This window comes from Eschrichtius robustus, chromosome 3, assembly GCF_028021215.1.
Source record: "Eschrichtius robustus isolate mEscRob2 chromosome 3, mEscRob2.pri, whole genome shotgun sequence".
In the NCBI taxonomy this organism is placed as follows: domain Eukaryota; kingdom Metazoa; phylum Chordata; class Mammalia; order Artiodactyla; family Eschrichtiidae; genus Eschrichtius; species Eschrichtius robustus.
The window spans coordinates 62,812,300-62,838,301 of NC_090826.1; the positions used below are offsets into that span (position 1 = coordinate 62,812,300).

Below are 26,002 nucleotides of genomic sequence, written 5' to 3' on the forward strand. Positions count from 1 at the left end.
AAAGTTAAATATATGCTTAATAAAAACCACCTTAAATAATATATATTTTTTAAACTTGTGATGAATGTAAAATACCTAGTCAAAACAAAACAAAATAAAAAGACGAAAAACAGACCCTGTAGAATTTAAAGTTATCTTTACTTGAATAGTCTGTTCTATCTCTCTCAAACTACTGCTATGTAAGCACTACTTTCTGTAAAGAATTATCTCCCTCCAACTTCCTAACCCCAAATTAAGTGAGGTGGTTAAGATTATTTCTCCATTGTGCAACTGGCTAAAGAACCAGCATTTAGAGTTATTCATCATCTCCAGGTACTTTTTTCTTTTGGGGTGCAGAGTGAAGGGAAGAAGTCATCAAAGCAAAAAAGAAGAAAAATGACAATGACAAAAGAGAATGGCAATAGTGTAATAGTAGGAAAAGATTGTCATGTTCACTTCATTATTTTTTCCCTAATTTTCTTTTCTTCATGTGATTTCATTTCTTCTTAGAAGTTTCCATTATTTACTCAACACGTATTTTTTCAGTGGGAATGGGTAAAATGTGATGGAGAATAGATCAAAATAGGAAAAAGTGGTCCCTGGAAGTTACAGGTATCACTTAGTTATGACAGGTATATTCAATATGGAGGCCAAAATGAAATGTTCTAGAGTCCCTTTAAATTAAACTCTATAGCACTAAATAGTTTATGTCTATGTAATCAGTAATATGAAGAAAGTATATTAAACAAGAATTCAGACTGAGTTCCTGTCCAAGCTTTAATATTATCAAGACATAATTATTATTCATAACCAATAAGAAGTCTTTAAGCATCTAAACCTGTGTTTATTCATTTGTAAAATTGAAATTTTAAAACTTGTCCTGCTTCCCTCATAAGTATGTTATGATATTTAAATAAGAAAACATATAAGTAATATTTTAATACACAATTATTATTTTGCAAGTATGAAATAAATATGTTTAAATTTTAATTCAAAATTTATAATATATATTTATAATCATATTTGACTTCTACTTTAATGGAGTTATTTAGTTTATTTTTAAATAACTAGAGACTCTAAATTGAAGGCTTTTGAATGTAGAAAAACTAATACTAACAATAATTAAATATATTTTAACAATAATGACATTTTTGTTTTTAGAAATCCATTATCCTAGAATGTCTTTTACTGTTTATTATTCAAAGTAAAATAATATACGGATACTAAATAATTTTATAGTAATATTTAAAATTCCTCAAACTTTAAGTTTTTTATAATATGTTATATTTTATATTTAAATTGAGAAATTATTTTTAATAACAGAAAATATAGCCCCTACTGACACCCATAAAATGTTTAATAATATATAGACTTTTTTGTTACTGGCAAAATTCATCATTTAAAATGTCAGTATTTTATTTCTTCTTAGAAAACTCTCTTCTTGAACATTAAAAAAAAATTGAAAAACTGTACCAAGGTCTAGTTTTTCTATATGTGTAAAACCATTAGCAAGAATTTATTTTATATATTTGTTTTAAGAGTATTTACATTAAATTAATACATTTATAGTTCATTATATAAACTACTATGCCAAGTAAATTTTAAGTATTCAATTTTCATTTCTTCATAAAACAGTTCAATAACTCTACATAATATACTATTTTATTTTTAATCAAAGTGGTATAACTATACCATTAGTACTAATTTATGTATACATTATATGTCAGATATTTTTCTCTATGCTATATTAACTCTAAACTCCTGGACAATATTTTGCTTTAATTATGCATGACTAATGAAAACTGTCTGCCTTTCTGACTACCAACCTATCTGCTAACACTAAATGAAAATAATTTAAAATAGATAATAAATTGACTCTTTTATTGAGAAGATAGTTTTTGTTAGTCTTTAATTTTATTAACTTTGTGGTTCTAAAGTCAATCAATTTCAATATTTCCATTTAATCTTAGAGTATATCAAACCTCCTCTTTTGAATTTTCTCTAAGAAAAATAACTGAGATGCAAATGCCACAATTTAATTTAACTATTAAGAATTAATTTTTAAATTACAGTATTCCTAATTCACTAGGAATAACAAGTCAGTGTTTAAGAGTAGTTCAAAGAAATGTAAAACAATCAATTGATAAACTATTTATTGAATGTTTCACTAAGTGTTTGGTAACATTTAATTACTAAATGAGAAAGGCATCAAAAACCAAAAGTTCTTTACCTTTAAAACCAAACTAAGGGATGGGGGATGGAGTCAAGATGGCAGTGTGGGACGACGACGAGTTAGTGTCTCCCCAAAACTAGGGCACCTGCTGGCCGCTGGTGGGGAACCCTGACACCCAAAGAGACAGGAGGAACCCCCAAGTGAACCGGTAGGACGTGGGGGGACTGAGGGTGGGAGTAGAAGTGGAGGCCAGACAGGATCAGCACCCCAGAGGCCAGTTAGATCAGGAGAGACAGGTGGGAGGGGCCCTCCAGAACCAGAGGAGCAGGAGAGGAGAGGAGGGTGTTTGCCCTGCCCATTTGAGCCCAGGAAGCCTGCTGGGCTCCCAGGTGAGGTCACCCCCCTATGAGACCAGGGGTGGGGGGCACACCAGGGCCCCTTCTGTTCCACTGAGCCTAAGCCCCACCCCACACAGCCCCCAGGGCCTTTTCCAGCTGTCTGGGTCCTAAGCATAGGCCTCGCCCACCACTCAAACCTCGCGCTTGCTTAGGCCCTGCCCTCCACAGCCAAGGCCTTCCCCCCCTTTTTTTCTTTTCTTTTTTTTTTTCCTTTCCCTCCTCCTGTTTTTTACTATAATGGTACTGTTGTACCTTCCAGTGGTTGTTGATTCATCTATATTTTTATTTTTATATTCTTTCTAACATATCTATTAGTTTCCTAGTCTAATTTTATTTTTTACTTTGTTATTGTTCTCCCCTTTTCTTTTTTGCCACTCCATGTGGCTTGCAGGATCTTGGTTCACGAGCCCGGGGTCGGGCCAAAGCTCCTGTGGTGGGAGTTCGGAGTCCAAACCACTGGACTAACAAAGAACCTCAGACCCCAGGGAATATTCATCCGAGTGAGGTCTCAGAGAAGTCCTCATCTCAGCACCAAGACCCAGCTCTACCCAACAGCCTACAAACTCCAGTGTTGGAAGCTTCAGGCCAAACAACCAGTAAGACAGGAACACAATCCCACTCATTTAAAAAAAAAAAAAAAAAAAAAGAGAGAGGGCAAAAATATATGTCACAGATGAAGGAGCAAGGTAAAAACCTACAAGACCAAATAAATGAAGAGGAAATAGGCAAACTACCTGAAAAATAATTCAGAGTAATGATAGTAAAGATGATCCAGAATCTCGGAAAAAGAATAGAGGCATGGATTGAGAAGATACAAGAAATGTTTAACAAAGATCTAGGAGAACTAAAGAACAAACAAACAGAGATGAACAACACAATAATTGAAATGAAAAATATACTAGAAGGAATCAATAACAGAATAACTGAGGCAGAAGAACAGATAAGTGAGCTGGAAGACAAAATGGTGGAAATAACTGCTGAGGAGCAGAATAAAGAAAAAAGAATGAAAAGAATTGAAAACAATTTCAGTGACCTCTGGGACAACATTAAATGTACCAACATTCAAATTATAGGGGTCCCAGAAGAAGAAGAGAAAAAGAAAGGGTCTGAGAAAATATTTGAAGAAATTATAGTCAAAAACTTCCCTAACATGGGAAAGGAAATAGTCATCCAAGTCCTGGAAGCACAGAGAGTCCAACACACCAAGACAAACATTAATCAAACTAACAAAAATTAAATCCAAAGAAAAAAATATTAAAAGCAGAAAGAGAAAAAAAAAAAAACAAAACATACAAAGGAATCCCCATAAGGTTATCAGCTGATTTTTCAGCAGAAACTATTCAGGCCAGAAGGGAGTGGCAGGATATACCTAAAGTGATGAAAGGGAAAAACCTACAACCAAGATTACTCTACCCAGCAAGGATCTCATTCAGATTTGACAGAAATTAAAACCTTTACAGACAAGCAAAAGCTAAGAGAATTCAGCACCACCAAATCAGGTCAAGGTGGGAAACACAAGAGAAGAAAAAGACACACAAAACAAACCCAAAACAATTAAGAAAATGGTAATAGGAACATACATATAGATAATAACCTTGAATGTAAATGGATTAAATGCTCCAACCAAAAGGCATAGACTGGCTGAATGGATACAAAAACAATACCCATATATATGCTGTCTAGAAGAGACCTACTTCAGACCTAGGGACACATACAGACTGAAGTGAAGGGATGGAAAAAAATATTCCATGCAAATGGAAATTAAAAGAAAGCTGGAGCAGCAATACTCGTATCAGATAAAATACACTTTAAAATAAAGACTGGTATAAGAGATAAGGAAGGACACTACATAATGATCAAGGGATCAATCCAAGACAAAGATATAACAATTATAATTGTTCATGCACCCAACATAGGAGCACCTCAATACATAAGGCAAATGCTAACAACCATGAAAGAAGAAATTGACAGTAACACAATAAAAGTAGGGGACTTTAACACCCCACTTACACCAAAGGACAGATCAACCAAACAGAAAATAAATATGGAAACACAAGCTTTAAACAACACAATAAACCAGATAGATTTAATTGATATTTATAGAACATTCCACCCAGAAGTGGCAGAATACACTTTCTTCTCAAGTGTACATGGAACATTCTCCAGAAGAGATCACATCTTGGGTCACAAATCAAGCCTTGGAAAATTTAAGAAAATTGAAATCGTATCAAGCTTCTTTTCTGACCACAACGCTATGAGATTGGAAAGCAATTATGGGAAAAAAACTGTAAAAAACACAAATACATGGAGGCTAAACAGTGCACTACTGGGGCTTCCCTGGTGGCGCAGTGGTTGAGAATCTGCCTGCTAATGCAGGGGACATGGCTTCGAGCCCTGGTCTGGGAAGATCCCACATGCCGTGGAGCAACTAGGCCCGTGAGCCACAACTACTGAGCCTGCGCATCTGGAGCCTGTGCTCCGCGACAAGAGAGGCCACGATAGTGAGAGGCCCGTGCACCACGATGAAGAGTGGTCCCGCCTTGCCACAACTAGAGAAAGCCCTCGCACACAAACGAAGACCCAACACAACAGTGCACTACTAAATAACCAAGAGATCACTGAAGAAATCAAAGAAATCAAAAAATACATAGAAACAAATGACAACAAAAACAGGACGACCCAAAACCTATGGGACGCAGCAAAAGCAGTTCTAAGAGGGAAGTTTATAGCAATTCAATCTCACCTCAAGAAACAAGAAAAATCTCAAATAAATAATCTAACCCTACACTTAAAACAACTAGAGAAAGAAGAACAAAGAATACCCAAAGTCAGTAGAAGGAAAGAAATCATAAAGATCAGAGCAGAAATAAATGAAATAGAAATGAAGAAAACAATAGCAAAGATCAATAAAACTAAATGCTGGTTCTTTGAGAAGATAAACGAAATTGATAAACGCTTAGTCAGACTCATGAAAAAAAAAAAAGGGAGAGGACACAAATCAATAAAATTAGAAATGAAGAAGGAGAAACCACAACTGACACCACAGAAATACAAAGGATTATAAGAGACTACTACAAACAACTATATGCCAATAAAATGGACAACCACATAGAAATGGACAAATTCTTAGCCATGGCAATCAGAGAAGAAAAAGAAATAAAAGGAATACAAATTGGAAAAGAAGAAGTAAAGCTGTCACTGTTTGCAGATAACATGATACTACACATAGAAAATCCTAAAGATGCCATCCGAAAACCACTAGAAGTAATCAATGAATTTGGTGAGGTTGCAGGATACAAAATTAATGCATAGAAATCTCTGACAATCCTATACACCAACAATGAAAAATCAGAAAGAGAAATTAAGGAAACAATCCCATTTACCATCGTAACTAAAAGAATAAAATACCTAGGAATAAAGGAAGCCTAAGGAAGCGAAAGACTTGTACTTCGCCTAAGGAAGCGAAAGACTTGTACTCAGAAAACTATAAAACACAGATGAAAGAAATCAAAGATGACATAAACAGATGGAGAAATATACCATGTTCTTGGATTGGAAGATACAATATTGTGAAAATGACTATACTACCCAAAGCAATCTACAGATTCAATGCAACCCCTTTCAAACTATGGCATTCTTCACAGAATTAGAATAAAAAATTTTACAGTTCGTATGGAAACACAAAAGACCCCGAATAGCCAAAGCAATCTTGAGAAAGAAAAATGGAGTTGGAGGAATCAGGCTCCCCAACTTTAAACTATCCCACAAACCTACAGTAATCAAGGCAGTATGGTACTGGCACAAAAACAGAAATATAGATCAATGGTACGGGATAGAATGCCCAGAGATAAACCCAAGCACCTATGGTCCCCTAATTTACAACAAAGGAGGCAAGAACATACAATGGAGAAAAGACAGCCTCTTCAATAAGTGGTGCTGGGAAAACTGGACAGCTACATGTAAAAGAATAAAATTAGAACACTCCCTAACACCATACACAAAAATAAACTCAAAATGGATTAAAGACCTAAGTGTAAGGCCAGGCACTATAAAACTCTTAGAGGAAAAATTAGGCATAACACTTTTTGACATAAATCGCACAAAGATCTTTGTTGACCCATTTCTTAGGGTAATGAAAATAAACAAAAATAAACAAATGAGACCTAATTAAATGTAAAACCTTTAGCACAGCAAAGGAAACCATAAACGAGAGAAAATGACAACCCTCAGAATGGGAGAAAATATTTGCAAATGAAACAACAGACAAAAGATTAATCTCCAAAATATACAAACAGCTAATGGAACTCAATAGCAAAAAAACAAAAAATCCAGTTAAAAAATGGGTGGAAGACCTAAATAGACATTTCACCAAGGAAGATATACAGATGGCCAAGAGGCACATGAAAAGATGCTCAACATCACTAATTATTAGGGAAATGCAAATCAAAACTACAGTGAGGTATCACCTCACGCAGGTCAGAATGGCCATCATCAAAAAACCTAGCAACAATAAATGCTGGAGAGGGTGTGGTGAAAAGGGAACCCTCCTGCACTGTTGGTGGCAATGTAAACTGATACAACCTCTATGGAAAACAGTATGGAGGCTCCTTAAAAACTAAAAATAGAACTACCATATGACCCAGCAATCCCACTACTGGGCATATACCCTGAGAAAACCATAATTCAAAAAGAGACATATACCACAATGTTCATTGCAGCACTATTTAAAATTGCCAGGACATGGAACCAACCTAAATGTCCATCAACAGATGAATGGATAAAGAAGATGTGGCACATATATACAATGGAATATTACTTAGACATAAAAGGAAACGAAATTGAGTTATTTGTATTGAGGTGGATGGACCTAGAGTCTGTCATACAGAGTGAAGTATGTCAGAAAGAGAAAAACAAATACCGTGTGCTAACACATATACGTGGAATAAAAAAAAAAAAAAAATGGTACTGATGAACCTAGTTGCAGGGCAGTAATAAAGATGTAGACATAGAGAATGGACCTGAGGACACGGGGTGGGAGGGAGAAGCTGGGGCACTGTAAGAGTAGCATCAACATATATACTCCACCGAATGTAAAATATTTAGCTAGTGGGAAGCAGCAGCATAGCACAGGGAGATCTGCTTGGTGCTTTGCGATGACCTAGAGGGGTGGGAGAGGGAGGATGGGAGGGAGGCTCGAGAGGGAGGGGATATGGGGACATATGTATGCATATGACTGATTCACTTTGGTGTACAACAGAAACTAACATGGTATTGTGAAGCAATTATACTCCAATAAAGATTTAAAAAAATAAAATAAAATAAGGGCTCTATTTCTTAAATCCCTAAGGCATGAAATATGAAGTATACCTATTAGGAACTTATTAGACATTTGAAAAGCCTCCAATGAGCTGCCTGCCTAATTTTATGAATTTAAAAATTATTTTCTTATTAGGCTACAGAAATCATAGGTATTATCTTCATTACCATAACACAATATTCATCACAATGCTACCACTCTGAAATGTATTTGAGTGGCCCCTTTAAGTTGTAACTTAATTCTTCCTCCCAACTTGTGATATCCTATTTATGATCCTCTACTCAAAAAAATTAGGGGGAAAAACACTACAGCACCATTCACTCTAGAATTCAAGTGATTTTGTTTAACCAAATACCAAAAATTCTTATTTTTAGGTAGTGTTACTTACAAAAATAATAACAACACACTGATTAATTCCTGAAATGATCTCTGGTGCGACTATTTCCCATCCATGTTATTGTATCATTATAATGTTATTGATATTAATATTTTCAGGAGTACGGCAGTAATATTTACAAGGCAAACATGTCCCCCTGTCTCATAAAATTTCTGGCAAGTGATCTGTATAACACTAAAATGAACACTAAGGAATGGAGATGTGGATACATATTCACCTCAACCTCTACTCCAAGAGGGACTTGTGTATAAAATGTTAATTAACAGCAAACTATAATAAATTCACAAATTAAACATACATCTGTACCTCATAAATAGATACTTCACAAACCAAACATGCAGAAGACTCTATTGTGAGAAACTAGTTTTTTGTAGATTCATTTACTTATTTCCACAAATATTTTTCTACTCACCAAGACGTTCAAGGTCCCAGGGGATACAAGGGCAATTAAGGTAACAATTCTTCCTTCTCAAGGCCTAGAGTTGGGTAGAGGTATCTTATAAAACATGTATATAAATAACTAAAATACAAGGAAGTAGCTGCTTCTGTTCACCAAACATATTTTGTTCAGTCCAGCAATAATGCAAGGTAATTATTTGGGTATACAAAAGTGTGAAGTAAATAAATTTTTAAATATGTACATGTATGTATATATTTGTGTATATAAATTTGGGGATATATATACCCCCATGTGTTTACATTTTTCTTTCACCTCTTAAATTCTGAGCAATTAATAAAGATTCCATGGAAAAAATTAGCATTGAGCTACTTTTAGAAAATGAACAGAACTTGGAAATTACTGAAAAGCCATTTTGGAAAATCACCTGTTGAGAAGAAAGTTCCACAAAAGATGGGGCAATAGCAAGAAGACCTATATGAAATAAAGAATAATTAATGAAATAAGTCCCTAAAGTATCCTGCAGTGTATAGAAGTAAACATATTACCAGAGGATCTTGATTTTGGCTGCTGTCAGCTAATCCCCTAAACTATTAATGAAGGTCTATTGTTAATGATATTTATAAAAATCGTGGGCTTCCCTGGTGGCGTACTGGTTGAGAATCTGCCTGCCAATGCAGGGGACACGGGTTCGAGCCCTGGTCTGGGAAGATCCCACATGCCGCGGAGCAACTAGGCCCGTGAGCCACAATTACTGAGCCTGCGCGTCTGGAGCCTGTGCTCCGCAACAAGAGAGGCCGCGACAGTGAGAGGCCCGCGCACCGTGATGAAGAGTGGCCCCCGCTCGCCGCAACTAGAGAAAGCCCTCGCATAGAAATGAAGACCCAACACAGCAAAAATAAATAAATAATAAATTTATTTTAAAAAAAAATCGTTATAGCTAAAATTTATTGTTTATTTTGTACCATATGCAAACCTTATCTCATTTAATTCTCATAACCTATAGGTTGGATACTATCATTAACCCACTTTATAGAGAGGTAACTAATCTTAATCAGTTTCCTGATCCAAGTTTTTTTAATGATTCAAAGAAATATGATGCTTTTTTTAAAAAGACCCCAACCTAAAAGCCTATGTATGTATAGGTAGCTGGAAGTAGAAAAATGATGAAGATATTGAAAGGTTTAGAAGGAATTTGAAAAAGCACAGTATTCTTGTATAGGAGAAGAGAGGTGAACAGAGATTTTAATGTAAATGAAGAAAATTAACAATAATTTACATTTTAGTGATTTCCCCATATAAAATCATGCAAATTGTATAATACTTGAAGCTAGGTGATATAGAAAAGTTTAAATATTGTCTGCCAGAAATCAAGGATTATACATGTCAAATATGATGAGATTTTTTTAGAATGCCCAGGAAGTCAGAAAATCAGCTCATCAATTATTGAAATTAGAGAGAAGTGTTATACTTTCTACTGGGAGTAGAAGGTCAAATTAATTCATAAAATGAAGTGGCTAAAGCATGGAAGTACTATTTCAATGAAGAATTATTGGCAGAATAATTTCAAATATTGTTTGCTCTGTTGATCAAACAGAGGAACAGGTGATATTACAAAGTGTTCCTTATAAATTACCCTTCCAACCAAGAAAAATGATAATGTAAGTACATTGAGAAAAGTGTAGGATTTTAGAAGAAACATATAATGATGACAAGAAGGTTTAGATGCAAACAGAAGCAACTGTCAGGAAGAAAATACATTCTTCACGGAAATTCAGAATATGTCAAAAACTAACAACAAATTCAGGGGAAAATCCATGTACAAAAGTAGTAAAGAGAGGACAGTACAAAGGCAAAGCATCTCAGATGAAGAAAAAAATGATTCCAAGAAATAGAAATAACATAAATGATGTCATCATATGTTCAGATTAACTCTACTTTTTCAGGTACCAGAGAGCTGCCTTGAACTAAAAGTAGGTGAGCCTCAGAAGATATTAGGTAACAAACAGAAACACAGGAAGCACAATATAACATGTAACAATTCATTTAACTAGATAGTCCTGGCTGTAAATAACATCTGTAATATTAAAGGAAGGGTGGGAAAGAGAGAAAGAAAAGACACTGACACTGAGCACCAACTATGTGCTGAATACTGAATACTGTGAATACATTCACATGCATTATTAGTAGGATTTAGAAAAGTATAGGAGTAGCTATAAGTATTTCTATTTTACAGAGAAGAAAACTGAGTCTCATAAAACCCACATAACTTGCCTGTGACCACAGAGCTAATAGCTGGTGAAGTAAAAAGTCAAATATAAGTTTTCTACACAACACTGTTTAAAGACACAGGTTGAACTAGAACATAAATTCAATAGACGAGACCTTATCTCTTATATCACTGTATCTGAAACTCATAGAAAGTGTCTAGCATATGACAGGCACTCAATAAACATATATTGGGCTTCCCTGGTGGCTCAGTGGTTAAGAATCCGCCTGCCAACGCAGGGGACACGGGTTCGAGCCCTGGTCCGGGAAGATCCCACATGCTGCAGAACAACTAAGCCTGTGCACCACAACTACTGAGCCTGTGCTCTAGAGCCCGGGAGCCACAGCTACTGAGCCCACGTGCCACAACTACTGAACCCCGTGCGCCTAGAGCCCATGCTCTGCAACAAAAGCCACAGCAATAAGCCCACGCACCACAACGAAGAGTAGCCCCGACTCTAGAGAAAAGCCACAGCTAAAGAAAAGCCCGCGTGCAGCAACGAAGACCCAATGCAGCCAAAAATAAATAAAATAAATAAATAAATTTTAAAATAAATAAATAAATATATGTTGAAAAATTGGTGAATGAATTCCTGAAAGAACATGTTTCTACAGAAAAAAAAACTACACAATGAATGGGAAAAATACAAAACAAATTCCTGAAAGACGAAAGGAAAATAAAAAATCAATTCAAGTATCTCAGAATTTAGTAAACATATTCTATACAAATAGCAAAATACAAAGTTCTTGAAGAATTTGCAATAGAAGTGAGTGACTATTATATAAGACAATGGCTGTTACAGTCTTTTGGAAAGTCAAAATAGATAACAATATACTATAATGTGAAATTAATAAAATAAACAAAATAAAATGGAAAGGTGTAGGAATTCAGAGAGGGAAGAGTTAGAATTGGGTTATAGAGGGTTGAAAATGTTCTTGAATGATATGAGACAAAAACAGGACTTTATATTGGAAAAGCTTTGGGTAACCAAAGAACAAGTCGTCATGAAGTATACTCTCCTCTTGGGTGCACACATAAAATCTACAGAAAGTGAATATGTAAACACATTTAAGAAAATTCTTAAATTACACAAGATCAGATAAAAACAAGTTTTCGTTCAATTATGCTATAAAATCTACATACTCCTACCAGCTATCAGAAAAAGGAAAACTGTCTAATTCTAATGTTTCACTTTATTGATTAACTGAAATTAAACATAAGACTCAACATATTACTGACATGTTTAATGAAATTGGAATAAAAGCATCTTTTATAGGTCCCTGAATTTTTTTTTTTTTTTGATCTTCCTATCTATTTTGGGAAATAACAGTGCTCAACACTCTAGGCTGCCTAACCCTTTTCAAAGGGGGGTTCTAATTCAACTTGATTCAGCTGTTCAGTTACACCAGAACTAGCATTCAAAAGATTAATTTGGGGACTTGGAATACAATAGCAAGTAATGGCTTCTTTTCCTTTCTGTTAAGGACTACAGTATACAAAAAGCTCCAAGAAATATTATGGCTTTAAAAAAAAAAAAAATGAGCAAGGGCTTTGGAGACACATAGGCCTAGAATCAACCCCTGGTTATGCCATTAACAAGCTGTATTAAGGCTCAGAAAGATATTCATCTTCATCTTCATCTTCTATGAGTTTGTTTCTCCGCTCACAAAGGAGAAAAACTGCAGGTTGTTTCAAGGTTTTGAGGAAGTAACCAATGTATAATGCCTAACTATAAAGGACATTCAAAAGCTGTTCATTTTCTTTTCTTATATTATCAGTAGCTTGTAATCATTAGGGATAAAATCATTTTGGGATGAGAGGGTTTCTTTTTTTTTTTCAGAATATTTATAGTTTTAAGAATTCACTATTTTCCAACTAGTAAATACTTATGACTATGTAATGTATTCTAAGTACTTACTCTCATTTAAAATAATTTCGGGCTTCCCTGGTGGCGCAGTGGTTGAGAATCTGCCTGCTAATGCAGGGGACACGGGTTCGAGCCCTGGTCTGGGAAGATCCCACATGCCACGGAGCGGCTGGGCCCGTGAGCCACAACTACTGAGCCTGCGCGTCTGGAGCCTATGCTCCCCAACAAGAGAGGCCGCGATAGTGAGAGGCCCGCACACCGCGATGAGGAGTGACCCCCGCTTGCCACAACTAGAGAAAGCCTTCGCACAGAAACGAAGACCCAACACAGCCAAAAATAAAAATAAAATAAATACATTAAAATAATTTCACATTTTTCATCAAATCCATGACATGTCTTCTTGATTTTTTTAATCATTATCAACTTAGTAACTAAAATGCAGCTTGTGCTTAATAATGTTTAATAGTGTAGTAAGCAATAAATTTATCAATTATTTTGATCTTTTCTTAGGGAGAGATGCAAGATAATAAAGTCACAGAGCTTGGAATAAAAGTACCTAGATTTGAATTCTAGCTCAGCCACTACCTATTCCACATGGGGCAAGTTACGTTACTTCTTCAAGCCTGAATTTACTTGGCTATAAAACTGGAAAAGCAATACCTCATTGCATATTGTTGTGAAAGTATGTCAATATATAGTAGGTACTTAATATGTGTTAGTTGAATCTGAATCATGATGTTGATGGCTCCGTCATGATTATAAACTTAAATCATTCTGCTGTGCATTTGGCAAATGTTCAGTATTAGAGCAAGCATTCATATTTTCTGAGCTTCTACTGAATATACTGTCTACAGATAAAAATAGCAATATAGACAGAAAGTTCTTGCCCATACAGACTACTTCTGAACTGCACTGCCTTCAGCATAACATATAGATGCCTTAAGAAACCATAAGGGCATCTCTAACCCTGAATAATTATTTGCTACCTTATCCAGAATACATAGCCATTTAAAAAAATTTTAACCCTCTTATCGACAAGTCCAATGTTGTCACCAGTTATCACCTCTGCCATTCTAAACTCTGTCACAAATGTTAATCTAACTCCTCCACTGCCATCTCATTGTACTTTTTAATCCCTCTTATTTCTTCTCTTCTGTCTCTTTTCATTTTTTTCTTCTGTCCTTGATGTTTCATGTGAACATCCAATTACAATGATCTCTTACTTCTGGTAAGTGAATCAAATCACCATCAGTTTGTTGAGAATAAAATTTGAGGTTTCACTGCTACTGAGTTCTCTGGGTCTGCACCCTATTAGATAAAACCTCTTTTGGTGTGTTTCTACTTCTAGATTTGGAGTCCTCTCACTTGCTTGTTGGGCTCAACAACAACAACAAATACAAGTATGCCCACTAAATAGAATCTTTAAAATATAAAATATAAAATGTCAAAATTTAGCTAAACTACTCTATGCTATTGCTGCCTGGGCATCCACTTTGTGTGACCAAGTGGGTGCCAAGTGGGCCAAAGGGACCTTGAACTGACACTAGCCCCTCCGGCCAGTGCATGTCCTAGATAAGGTGAGAAGACTAACAAGCAAATTAAGTCCCCAACATCACTTCCCCAGCAGCCCCTGTGAGCAACATTCTACTCTGTCTCCCACGTGTGCCTTCCCCTTGTGCATCCCTTAGATCCCTCCTCTTTTTGGACCAGTCTGGCCTTAGCCAGGGAACCCAAAAGCACCCCATCCAGGAACCCTAATAAAGTCATGTGCCCCAGGTCCTGCCGCTCTCTCTGCAGGCATGCTGCCTTGACCTCTCCGTGCAGCCCCTGGAGGTATGCCGTGTACTTCCTCCAAGCCCTGTGAGAAGCAAACTTCTCTATTTCAATTTTCCCTGCAGTCTTCTGTTGAACCAAGGCTCAGCTCACCATTTGATATCACAAGGTTTTACTTAAGTGTTATTTTAACAACATCACAACAAAAATATATGTTCAATGAATATTATACAGTGGGTTCACAAATGATTGGTAAAATGATTTACATGGGGAGAAATATACCCATATCAGTAACTATGAATTTCAGACTGAGACTAGCAGAAGAAAAGCACATAAAATTATTAGCTAATATAAATGTAGTGCTTACTAAATGGCAGATGATATGTTGGCATTTTACATGCATTATCTCACATAATCCATGTCGTTCTGCCAGGGGAGGTACGAAGTGAAGAAGGTAAGGCATTCGTTCAAGGTCACATAGCCAGTAAGTAGAGCAGTAGGTATTCACACTCTCTTCACTCCCATCCTAGACACCTCAAAGCATGACAGGTTTCAGTGCAACTAAACAATTACAATAGAAGATAAACTCTGTGCATAAGCAAAAGTAACTCTTTATACCTATTATTTCATATAAGTGATGTGTGAGCAAGAAAAATGATCAATGACATATGCTCAAGAAGACAGGGGAGCAGTTACACAAAGACTTATATATAATTTCTTTTTGTGAACATATTCCCCCAAATTCACCCCTGATCCAACTGCAGGCCAAGGTAAAATGCTACTAACTATCTTTTAAAATAAACACAAATGGACTAGTAACATGGAAGGAAGACATATACTTGAGTGTAAAATACTTTTTCAGAACTTCAGTGTGTACGATGTATATCACTTCCTCATGGGAAGGATGTAGGCTTAAGATTATTCCAATTATTTAATGAATTATATGAAATAAGATTTATTCCTTTTTATTATAATTATTCCATGTAGTACAATATGGGCTGAATTTTATGTATCCCAGTGATCCAAAGTTTTAGATTTTGATTAGAAGTCACTCATATATCTTAACATACTTTCTTCCCGCCCTTTCTTCCTCTCTCCTTTCCTCCCTCTCTCCTTCAATTCCTTCATTCAACATTCAGATTTTTATTTTTAACAGCTATATTGGAGTATAATTGCTTTACAATGGTGTGTTAGTTTCTGCTTTATAACAAAGTGAATCAGCTATATATATATATATATATATATATATATATACATATATCCCCTAGGGGCAGGACAGGAATAAAAACATTCAGATTTTGAGCACTAACAATGTGCCAGCAATATGTTAAGTAGTAGAGATACCATTTTCTATTTAGCTGATCAAGTACCAAGACATTAATTTGAAAATAGGTTATTTACAAATCAGATATATCTAAGTATGATCTTCTATAAGAAATATTATATCTATAACATTAGGGAAACTTTATGATCCCTTTGATTTATTCATTTAATATTCTGATACAAGAGTATGTGATGTTAGTGGAGAGACTATACAAACAATACTCTCCGCCTTCTGATTATAGCTCTTATGTTCACAGTATCTCTTAAATCCTTTTAATATCTCTAAATTTACTTTAGCTGCATGAGAGTAAAGGGGTTTCCTTTACTAGTGGGTAAGACAACAGAACACATTTTTTCCCATTGCCCTTTAAATCGTCAAAAATCTTTCAATACTTTATGGCAGTGGTTATAGTTTTAAATAAGCCCTATCTTATAGCTTCAGCATGGGCACTGGACCTGTGTCCAAACAACTTAGTGAAATTCAGTGAAGAACAATTTACTTCTGGACCAAAAAGGGTTATAAACATCTTCCTTAAATTGAACAAATTACCAGCTATCTGGAAAGTATAATGTATTGGCTTCTGTTCAAAAGAGCAACACTTAATGCTGGCAACACTGCCGAATTCCTCCTTTCCTATATTCCCCTTTTCCTAAAGAAAGTGATTAAAAGACCAAATTCCATGCCAGCTGGATGCTTAAGAGCATCAAAGGTCCTCTGTCAGGATTCAGAACTTGATATGGCTTAGAAACTACAATGCTAATAGATAACCTCCTCAACATTATAAATCAAAGCCACATGACCACATTAAAATTCCATCAGCTCGTATCAATACCCTGTGGTTTATAAAGTAACGTTGACCTACCTCTGAGAGATAGAATGATACAAAATTTATGCTCTGGCTTGGGGAGTGTAACTACTTTTCACAATTGAGACTTATTCATTCAAAGCAAATAGCCAATTCTCTCTACCTCTGTATCTTTATTGATTTTATTTAATTGAAACCTTAGAAGAAAGGAAGAGGAGGTTCCATGAGTTGAGGTAGAAACAGAAAAAACGTCAGAAGGTTACAACAGACATTTTGCAATTTCGAACTGTTCCTGTTATCTGCTGATTATAATTGCAAAGAGCAAAAGCCTACCTATATAATTTAAAATCTTAGATCTTCTTAAAACTATAAGTACATCTCAATAATCTTACAACTGTATCATTGCATTCCAAACATTTCCTGCTGAAACCCACAGTAAAAAAAAAAAATACATCTAAAATCTTGACACAGTACACACACACAAACACACAAAATAAAAGTTTAATTAAATGATACTTACCTTTATTATGTAAAATGCTTTCTACCCTATTTTAGTACATTTTAGTTTTTAAAAAAATAGCTTTAGTATCCAGTACATTTTCTTCAAGACCCACTAGTAGATTGTGTCCTGAAATTTAAAGACACTGAATGATTCCAATGTGTGTGTCTCAACCCACTAGCACTTCTGCAGGAATTACTTATGGCAGAGACCCCTGATAAATGGATTTGATAGAAAGTACTTAATCACTATAAACACACAGATCTATCATAGTATTAAAGATATTATAATATTATTAAATTTGAAACAATTAATAAACCAAGGAACAAATACATTAAATCCTTCGCTTATCCTTCCAAAAAATTCATTAATTTAAAATATAGTGGATGTTGGCCTGATATATGCAAGGTGCAACGTTAAAGCCCTAGAAATAGATGAACAACAGTCACAGAGCTTACAAACCCTTGTGTTTTGACAACCAAAATTAATACAGTAAAAAACAGAAAGTACTTTAATGAAACATCAAAAAACTTCTTACTACTATTAAATTTCTCCAACATCTTGTAAATCGTCGTATTTTTAGATACAGTGGACTAATTAAAATCCAATTTGATAATGATTATGCCCATGTAGAAAAATCCTAGATTTTACTCTAGTAGTTTGGGAAGTTTGTTTCCATTGGTGAACTTGAAACACATAAAATACCTGACAAAATAGCCTGTGGTCCAATTTAAAGTTTCCTCTACAAAAGCCAAAAGGCAGGTAATATGATGTTCCAAGGAAAAACGGAACAATACATTTTATTTTCTCTTATACACAGAAAATGTCCATGACAATCTATAATGGATCAGCAAAACTTTGAGAAGAATGAGTTAAGTATGATTTCCTTCCCAACTCAGGAATCCTCTCTTGAGCATTCTTTAGAGATGGTCATTGCATTAATTATGGTTTTAAATTACCATCTTTCCTGCAAAAATGTGGAGAAAGTCACCAAAAGTAGGAGTTTACGGTGACTGCTTGTTTATATTGGAGCCAGACACCTACAAAATATCTTTTAGAAAGTATTTTGAAGAATGTAAGGGGAAGGTCACCACATCATCTAATACTCAGTTAAGCGGGAGAGTAAAAACAAACAATACTGACTAATAAAGCTTCCCTTAGCTCTTCCATGTTAGTGATGTGATGTCTATAATGTCTTAGTGTATGACATTTTGAATAGGATATGGTAGGAAAGTGATCTGATTTCTAATAAAAAGTTTCAAATGGCTTGAGAGACTAATTTCTACAGTGTTTATGTGTACTGTTATGATCATATACTTCATAAGAAACTGGAAACTTTGATTTGCTCTTCAGGTATTAAGCTACATAAAAGAAAGGCCTTTAATTCCTATTGATTTCAATAGTCAACACTGTAGGAATTAGTTCAGCATTTTGACCACATATCCACAAACAGAGTTTAGCCCTGGTTCTCTTTTGTTCAGCGGGAAAAACAAAAACAAAAACAAAAACGTATTATTGATTCTTGCCAATTTATATTCTTCAACTACTTTATTTTCCCATGCATAGCATCTTTATATTTTTTCTTCTGAAATTAATTATTCAATCATATATTTAACTAAATATTTATACAATTGGTTTATTGTGCTCACCATAATCTGGGTGTGGACAATACCCCAAATATCCATTTTTCTTCTTTGAAATATGCCCCAGTGTTGTTATGGTTCTATGCCTACCTCCTTAAACAACTATTATATCCAGTGCTAGGAAGCAACATTTATGTTACCATGAGCAAAACTAATTCAACCCAATATATTTAAAATCACTGAAACTATTACTTTTCACCATGTATCAATCAGGGTTCTACCAGCAAAATGTAAACCATTCTGAATATTTAAAACAGAGGGAATTTAATGCAGGGAATTGATTGCAAAGAGGATGGAAAAGTTGAGAAGAAGAACACATGATGATAAGACAGTCCAACAGTTAGAACAGCAGGAAGCCACTGCTACTCTTAGGATGGAAGAACAAATGGGTGAGGCAGTATACAGAAGCCCAAGAGCCGTTTATCCAGTGGGAGATGGAGACACTGCTGAACACTGCCTAAAGCAATGAAGGTGGGGAGAAACACCTTGGCCTCTCACTCATCATATCCTCCCTTCTCCTAAAACTACCTTCCATAGGACAACCACAGTCTGAAGAGAGCTGACGTGGACAACTGAGAAATGCATCCTGGGGATTAGCTTCATCATCTATCTCCAATAGCACAGCATAGGAGAAGGATGAAGGTTGGATCTGGTTAATCAGGCCCAGAACTGTCACATACAGGATGTGAACATTTCTCCAAACATTCCAAAAGTCCGGTATTTCAGAATTAACTTATCTCATGGAGCTATTTAATTGTAAATCCAATCTATTTAAAATAAGTAGTTCATTAACATGCTTGTGCTCAAAGACATACAACCACATGGGCTTATCGGATCTTCTAAACTAAAAAAATTGGACAAAAATAAATTTATCTAGAAAATTTAAAAATACTACGTTGTTGTTTAATATATTGAATGATTGTGTATTAATGTATCAAGTAATGTGTCATGCTAATAGAACAGCTCTGCAAATCACTACAGGTAACACTGTAGCATTTTATTCCATATTTTGGAGTGCATTTTTCCAAAATGACTCAGCATGAACATCTATTACCACTTCTCCTTTAAAGAAGGAAAAAAAAAAACTCAGCATTTTAAAAATATTTGTTCAATGACACTATTTAATAAGCATGTAGGTTTTTAAATAGTGCCTTAATGTTCTAAACTGAAAATGCCTATATAGTTGAACAGTACATTTGGAATATGGGATGCATCAATGTGTAGGGATGACTTAACAGATGAGTTTGAAGAGACTCACTGAAGAGACTCTTCAATGATATTCCAGAAGTACAGTATAATCAACTCTATTGCTATTGGTAATTCTGCATTCTCATACATAAATCATTTACCTTCTTGTATCCAATAGCATGCATTTTAAACCAAAACTAATTAACGTAACCAAAAGGCAAATGTATTGGACAAATAGGCTGAGAAGTAATAAATGCTTGTCATATCCATTTATAAATCTACTTGTAAAAGTTTTGTGACTTCCAATGGAAATATCTTCTGCATAAATGTGCTCTGTGCTCTATGCTTGAAGCAAAAGTCTTCTGCCCTATTACAATATCATTATTAGGATCTCATATAACTTCCATTCAAATCTATTGCATTAAAATGACAAAGTTGTGTTCAACTTTGCTAAAGAAGATATCACATTTAAGAAAAGAATCTTCCTTCCTTCCTTTGATTAAAGCATGACAAGCAGAGAATAGGATATTCTGAATTCATATCAGGATGGCAGCTTAAAATGTACAAAATTCATAGATGAGTTGAAGTAGAAACAGATGAAAGAACTAGCTTAAAAATGACATGTCTTTTTAAAAACTGGGATGATATAAATGAGGCTATTCCTCGTATTATCTCCAAAGAATATAAACATTTTTGGACATGTTAACATAACTGTATTTATTAATAAGGTAAGAATAAAGTGACTGATTCACATTAAAGTAGCTGCAAAACTACAAAAAAAAAAAAAAAAAGTCATCTGAAATTAATGTATTGAGCCAGAGCAAATTATGCTCCCCTTGATTTTCTAGGTCTAGAAACACTGGGTCCTGAAGCATGACCAGTGTGGTTCTAGCATCTCCTGTTCTTTGCTATGTCATCTCATGAAGCATTAACTCAGATCTTCCATGTACTTTAAAATGCAATTTGAAGACTAGAGAAAAAGTTAATTTCTCCATACACAAATTAACAAGTTCTGTTAAGCATAAAATAGCAATAAGTATTATATGTGGTAGCAATCTAATATCTAGTATCTCATAAGTTAATGAAAATATTAATTTGTATTGGTAGCAAATTACAATGTACTCTAGACATCCATGCATTCATTTAAAGTTTAGGTAAGGGAAGTACCAAAGTTACTGTATTGAATAGATGCATCATTAAATACTTTATCAAGAATGTCCAAATACCTCAAGTGAATCCTTCAGAGATTTATCAGTGGATATCATTATTAGAAATAATGGACATTTTGACATTTAATATATTGCTTCACTAACCTTAAGAGGCAAAGTTAAAATGATAAGAATGTTGAAATAATTAAATGGAACTTCATTATAAGTCCTCTATTTAAGCCAAATAGAGAAGGTGATTTACAAAATGATAGATACAGTTAGTGGATCACAGAATGAATTCCCTTTTGTATGATAACACCACTTAAGGGAAGTTTTGCTTTTCTTGATTCTTTTCTCTAAAACAGACATTCTGGCATTTAGGAGATAAAAATGTATGATTTGACCTTTAAACTTCTGTTTCATTAACGTAACCACAAGCAACAGAGTCACTGACTGACATGTTTGCACTTTCAGGCCTTTAGCACTTAGTTATTTGATAACTTTTATGCCACTATTTGCTTTTTATTAGAGATACTTTGAGGAATGTGTTACACTAAAAATAGAGTATATTGTGTAAAGCTTAATAAATGATCTCATGTAATTCAGTGAAGTGTTCTCTTGAGTACTAGATTTCTGTGCTTTGACGTGAGGGTGTGTATGTATGAGGGAAGATTTTGTTTTGTTTGTTTTGTTTTCTAATGAATTAGATAATTAGATCAAATACAATTCCAAGTATCCAAAGTGAAAACATAAACTATAACTCTGTGTCATTACTTTTGATGAAAAGTATGTCACCTGACTTACACTCAATTAGTCCTTAAGCTCTTCTGTACTGGTCTATGAACAGAGCAAATACCAGTTGCAGATGAGTCAAGAAAAATAACTGACACAATTTAACATTTTTTTTTAAGAGAAAGAGGATTTCTTATAAATATACATGTTAAAAGTGTTTAAAACCTGTGGGCAACGTAAAAAGATAAAAAGTAGGATACTCCCTGGAGAATTCTAGAATTACTGTAAGCAAATTACTCTGAGTAAAAAGTAATGCAGATTGGATTTGTTTCATATGACAAAAAAAAGATTCTGTTTATTTTAAAAAACATTGTAATTGGTTAGAAACATTATTCAGAAGAGACAGAGGTTGTATTCTCTTTTAAAAGTTTAAAAGTCAAAAGTTCCCTAAACTAAGATATGACAAAACTCAGGATACGGCATATAAATGGATGAGGTGCAGTGCACACAAGTAAACAAGGACTGCACCAAACTAACAAACCAGGAAGGATATTGGTGTCATTAGTTAGAGAAGCTTCACTATTGGAAGCAATGAGTGAACTAAATATAGGTCTCCTAGAGGCAGAACGTGGGTTCAGTTATTTTAATTAACCATAGTGTTTATTAGATTGTTCATTAGAAACAAAACACCTAAGATATACCATTAAAAGACAAGCAGTCTATCAAATCCTTTAGATTGAAAGTGTTAATGCTCATTACAAATAGGCAATATGCTGCTACAAACATAAAGATTGCAACTCCAATGATAAGTGTTTACAACCTCTAAAGATAGCGCTTCAACCTTACTGTTGTTTAAACTTCCAAAACAAACTTAATATAAAGAACATAAACAAGGGTTTAATTTATATCCTGTGTGTGACCAAAAGTTCATCTCTTTTACCAACAATGAAAGGTATTTTACTAAGTTATAACAAATAATTTGTTACTTTTGTATACATCCAGTGGCATTTTGTGTTTACAGTAGAGATAGCATATATTATAAAAGCACATTATTAATGTATATTAGAAACAACAGTAGTATTCCAGATGAATTTGGACTCATAAGCATGTTTTAGAAGGTGTAAATCATTTACCACACCCAGATCCCAGATCATTAAATTTAAAATATATTGCATGACTCAAATAAAACATATCTCACTCTGTTTCACCTTAGACATGCCACGTATACTGATTTTGTGCAATCTGCACTTACAAGCCAACTACCACCCAGTGGAGAGAAAGAAGATCCTTCAGGGAGATTTGAGATATATGTCAGGTGGAGGTGTCATGGGGTGAAGGGAGGGCGATGGGAAATGAAGGAATAAGGGCATTTAGCCTTGTTTAGATCTAAGCACTGCTGATTATCAATTTATATTTTCACAGGAGAAAAAATGTTTCTAGAAGCTTATCTGCAGTGTTGTTTAGAGATAAAATTAGTCTACGGATGTTCATTAATGACAAAACATTTTGATGCTCAAGCTTGGGGAAAAGAAGGGAAGAAGGGAGAGTGAGCAAAAGCAAAACTTAAAATGGGAAAAGGGAGGAAAAGGGAAAGATGAGGGGATAGAGAGAGGAAAGAGAGAGACTGTGTGTACACATGTGTGAGTGACAATGTGTGGAACAGTGAAGGAGCGTGTGCCTTTTAGACAGTAGAAGAGAATCTGAATGTGAAAGTGGTTGTTAGGGAGAGTATGGAAGTGCCAGCATGTGTGATAATGTGAAACAGAGTATGTGAGGGAGTGTGGTTAAGAAAGAGAGATTTGTGAGGGTGACAAAATGGTACTGGAAGGGGTTAGAGGGAACATACGTGTATCTGACAGGGATGGGAACCGATATGGGGAAAGAGATGGGAAATGTGAGTCAAAAAGAGAGAGAGAGAGAGATCACAGAACAGGGATATTAATGAAGAAGAAAAATGGGGAATGGAGAAAGGTAAAGAGTGGAGGAAAGTGGGTTAAAGAAGAGGTGAGAAATTAGAGTGGTGGAGATAAAAAAGAAAATATGAGGAGAAAAAAGGGAGGAAAAATAGAAAGTAGAAAAGGAATGAAAAGAGGCAAAGGAAGAAGGGGGGAAATGGAAAAAAGAAAAGAAAACGAAGGGAGAAAGCAGTAAGAGGAAAGAAAGAAAACTGAAAAGGGAGAAATTGAGCCTAAGTGTCCAAGTGAGAGGGAAAATACATAGGAGCAGGGAGCCAGCCATCAGTTTGAAAAAGTCGCTTAGGCTGCAGTAAAATAGAAACAAACCTGATAAACTTGTCAGACTCTCCAAGAGTACCCCATGACAATAAAACAGAGACCTTGCGAATTTAGTTTCCCAGTGGCACCTGCCCCTCTTAAACCTCACACTTCACTTATCCCGGGGCTACCTGGCGTTCTGGCAAAGTGCTTTAGCATCACCAGTCCGGCTTGCTACCTGCCCCGGGGTAAAGGGGCCATGGCTCCAGGCAGAATCAGCAACTGAATTTCCTGAAACGTAGTCTTTTGATAGTGATCACCACCAGCATCATTACTTGGTTTAAAAAGAAGGCAAGAAAGGTGGAAAGAGAGACATAAAGACAGACTGAGACAAGTACGAAAAAGCACGACGTTCTTCCTACCTAAGCACCGCCGTGTCCCCTTTTCTGACCATCATGTTGTCCACAGCAGCCCAGGGGAAGTCCACACTCTGTCCAGCCGGGAGGCAGGAGGGTAGCAGGCAGCACAGGCTGAGGAGCACCGCCGCCAGCCACTGGTTCGAGCAACAAGCACCCTGCACCAACAGCATCATGTCCATCCCTGCTAGGGCTGCTCACTCTCCAGCAGCTTTCAGTTCGCACTCCCCCACCCCCTGGTGCTGGCTAGTCTTCCCGGGAACCAGGCAGCGCGCCACAGGATTTTTTTTTTTCTTTCTATTTTTTTTTTTTTTTTAATTTGGTGGATGGGTGGGTTTCTTTTCTTTCTTCCCCCCCACCCCCCTCTAGTTGTTGGGTGTTGTTTCTCTCTTTTTTGCCTCCCCTCCTCCTCCTCTTCGCTTTCCCTCCCTCCCTCCCCTCCCACCCCCTAGCACCACACTACACCTCCTCTCGGTTGCTTTTGGCCGAGTCCGGAGTGTGGCTAATTCTCGGACGGCTCGCGCACTATCTAGCGAGAAGGCGAGCGCGCTGGCGAGTGAGGGAGGAGGAGCGGCGGCGGCGGAGGCTGGGCGAGCGGCGGCGGCAGCGGCGGCGGCTGTAATCGCGGCAGCACCCTCAGCAGAAGCAGCGCGGGGCGCAGCGGCGGCCGGCGGCCCCGGGCTCGCGCGCGTTGCCAAGCGGCCGTTTCCTTAGCAACCCCGCCCGGGGACTGGGGATGCAGCAGGGAGGGGGGAAACGAAGCGGGGCGGGAAGAAAAGAAAGAAAACGAAAAAAAAAAAAAAAATCAGGAAGAGGTATATCACAATTATGCAAACTGAGAGGAAAAAGAGAGGTGCATCGGAGACAACGCTTCCCTTCCTGTCATACGCACTAGAGTGATGCTTTGCTAGAAAAGTCTCCTTGTCGGGGCTGAGGTGAACAGAGCAGAGGGGCGCTTTGCTTTCCCTCTTCGGTGCGTTTTACCTCTTGAGGCACCGTAACTTTTAAGTCCTCCAAGTTGTGGTCGGCGCCATCATGACGCCAGGGACTGTGAGGTGTCGTTGTTTCTTTTCTTTTCTTTTCTTTCCCATCTCGCCCGGGCGGCCGCGCTACAGTTGACAAGCAGCCAACTAGTTCACTCTTTACCTCTTTTCGGATATAGGTAGGGACGGTGACGGGGGGGGAGGGGCTGCTTTCTGAGGGGACAAGACGGGGGTGCTTGCAAGGCCTGGCGGTAGAGCAGCTGGTGCGTCTAATGGGTCAGTCGCCAAGGATTGGACGGCGGTCCCCCTCCACCCCGCACCTTGTGCATGTTGACACTAAATTGTGTGTGTGTGAGAGGTATAGTCAAAGTGGAGAGCGCGCAGACGTGTGTGTGAGTGTGTAGTAAGCGCGCGCCCATGCCTGCGCGCGAGTCGAGCTCGCGGAGCCTGTACGCGCGCGGCACGCAGGCGCGCTGGGAGG

General features: G+C 36.4%; 1 protein-coding gene across 1 annotated transcript in view; it reads right to left on the reverse strand.

The window, feature by feature from the left end:
- Positions 1–24,720, reverse strand: part of NEGR1 (neuronal growth regulator 1) — an 897,928-nt gene extending 873,208 nt beyond the window's left edge. Inside the window, exon 1 of the mRNA XM_068538018.1 lies at positions 24,545–24,720. Within this exon, the coding sequence (XP_068394119.1) occupies positions 24,545–24,720 (176 nt within the window). The remainder of the gene's footprint in view (positions 1–24,544) is intronic.
- Positions 24,721–26,002: the final 1,282 nt, after the last annotated feature.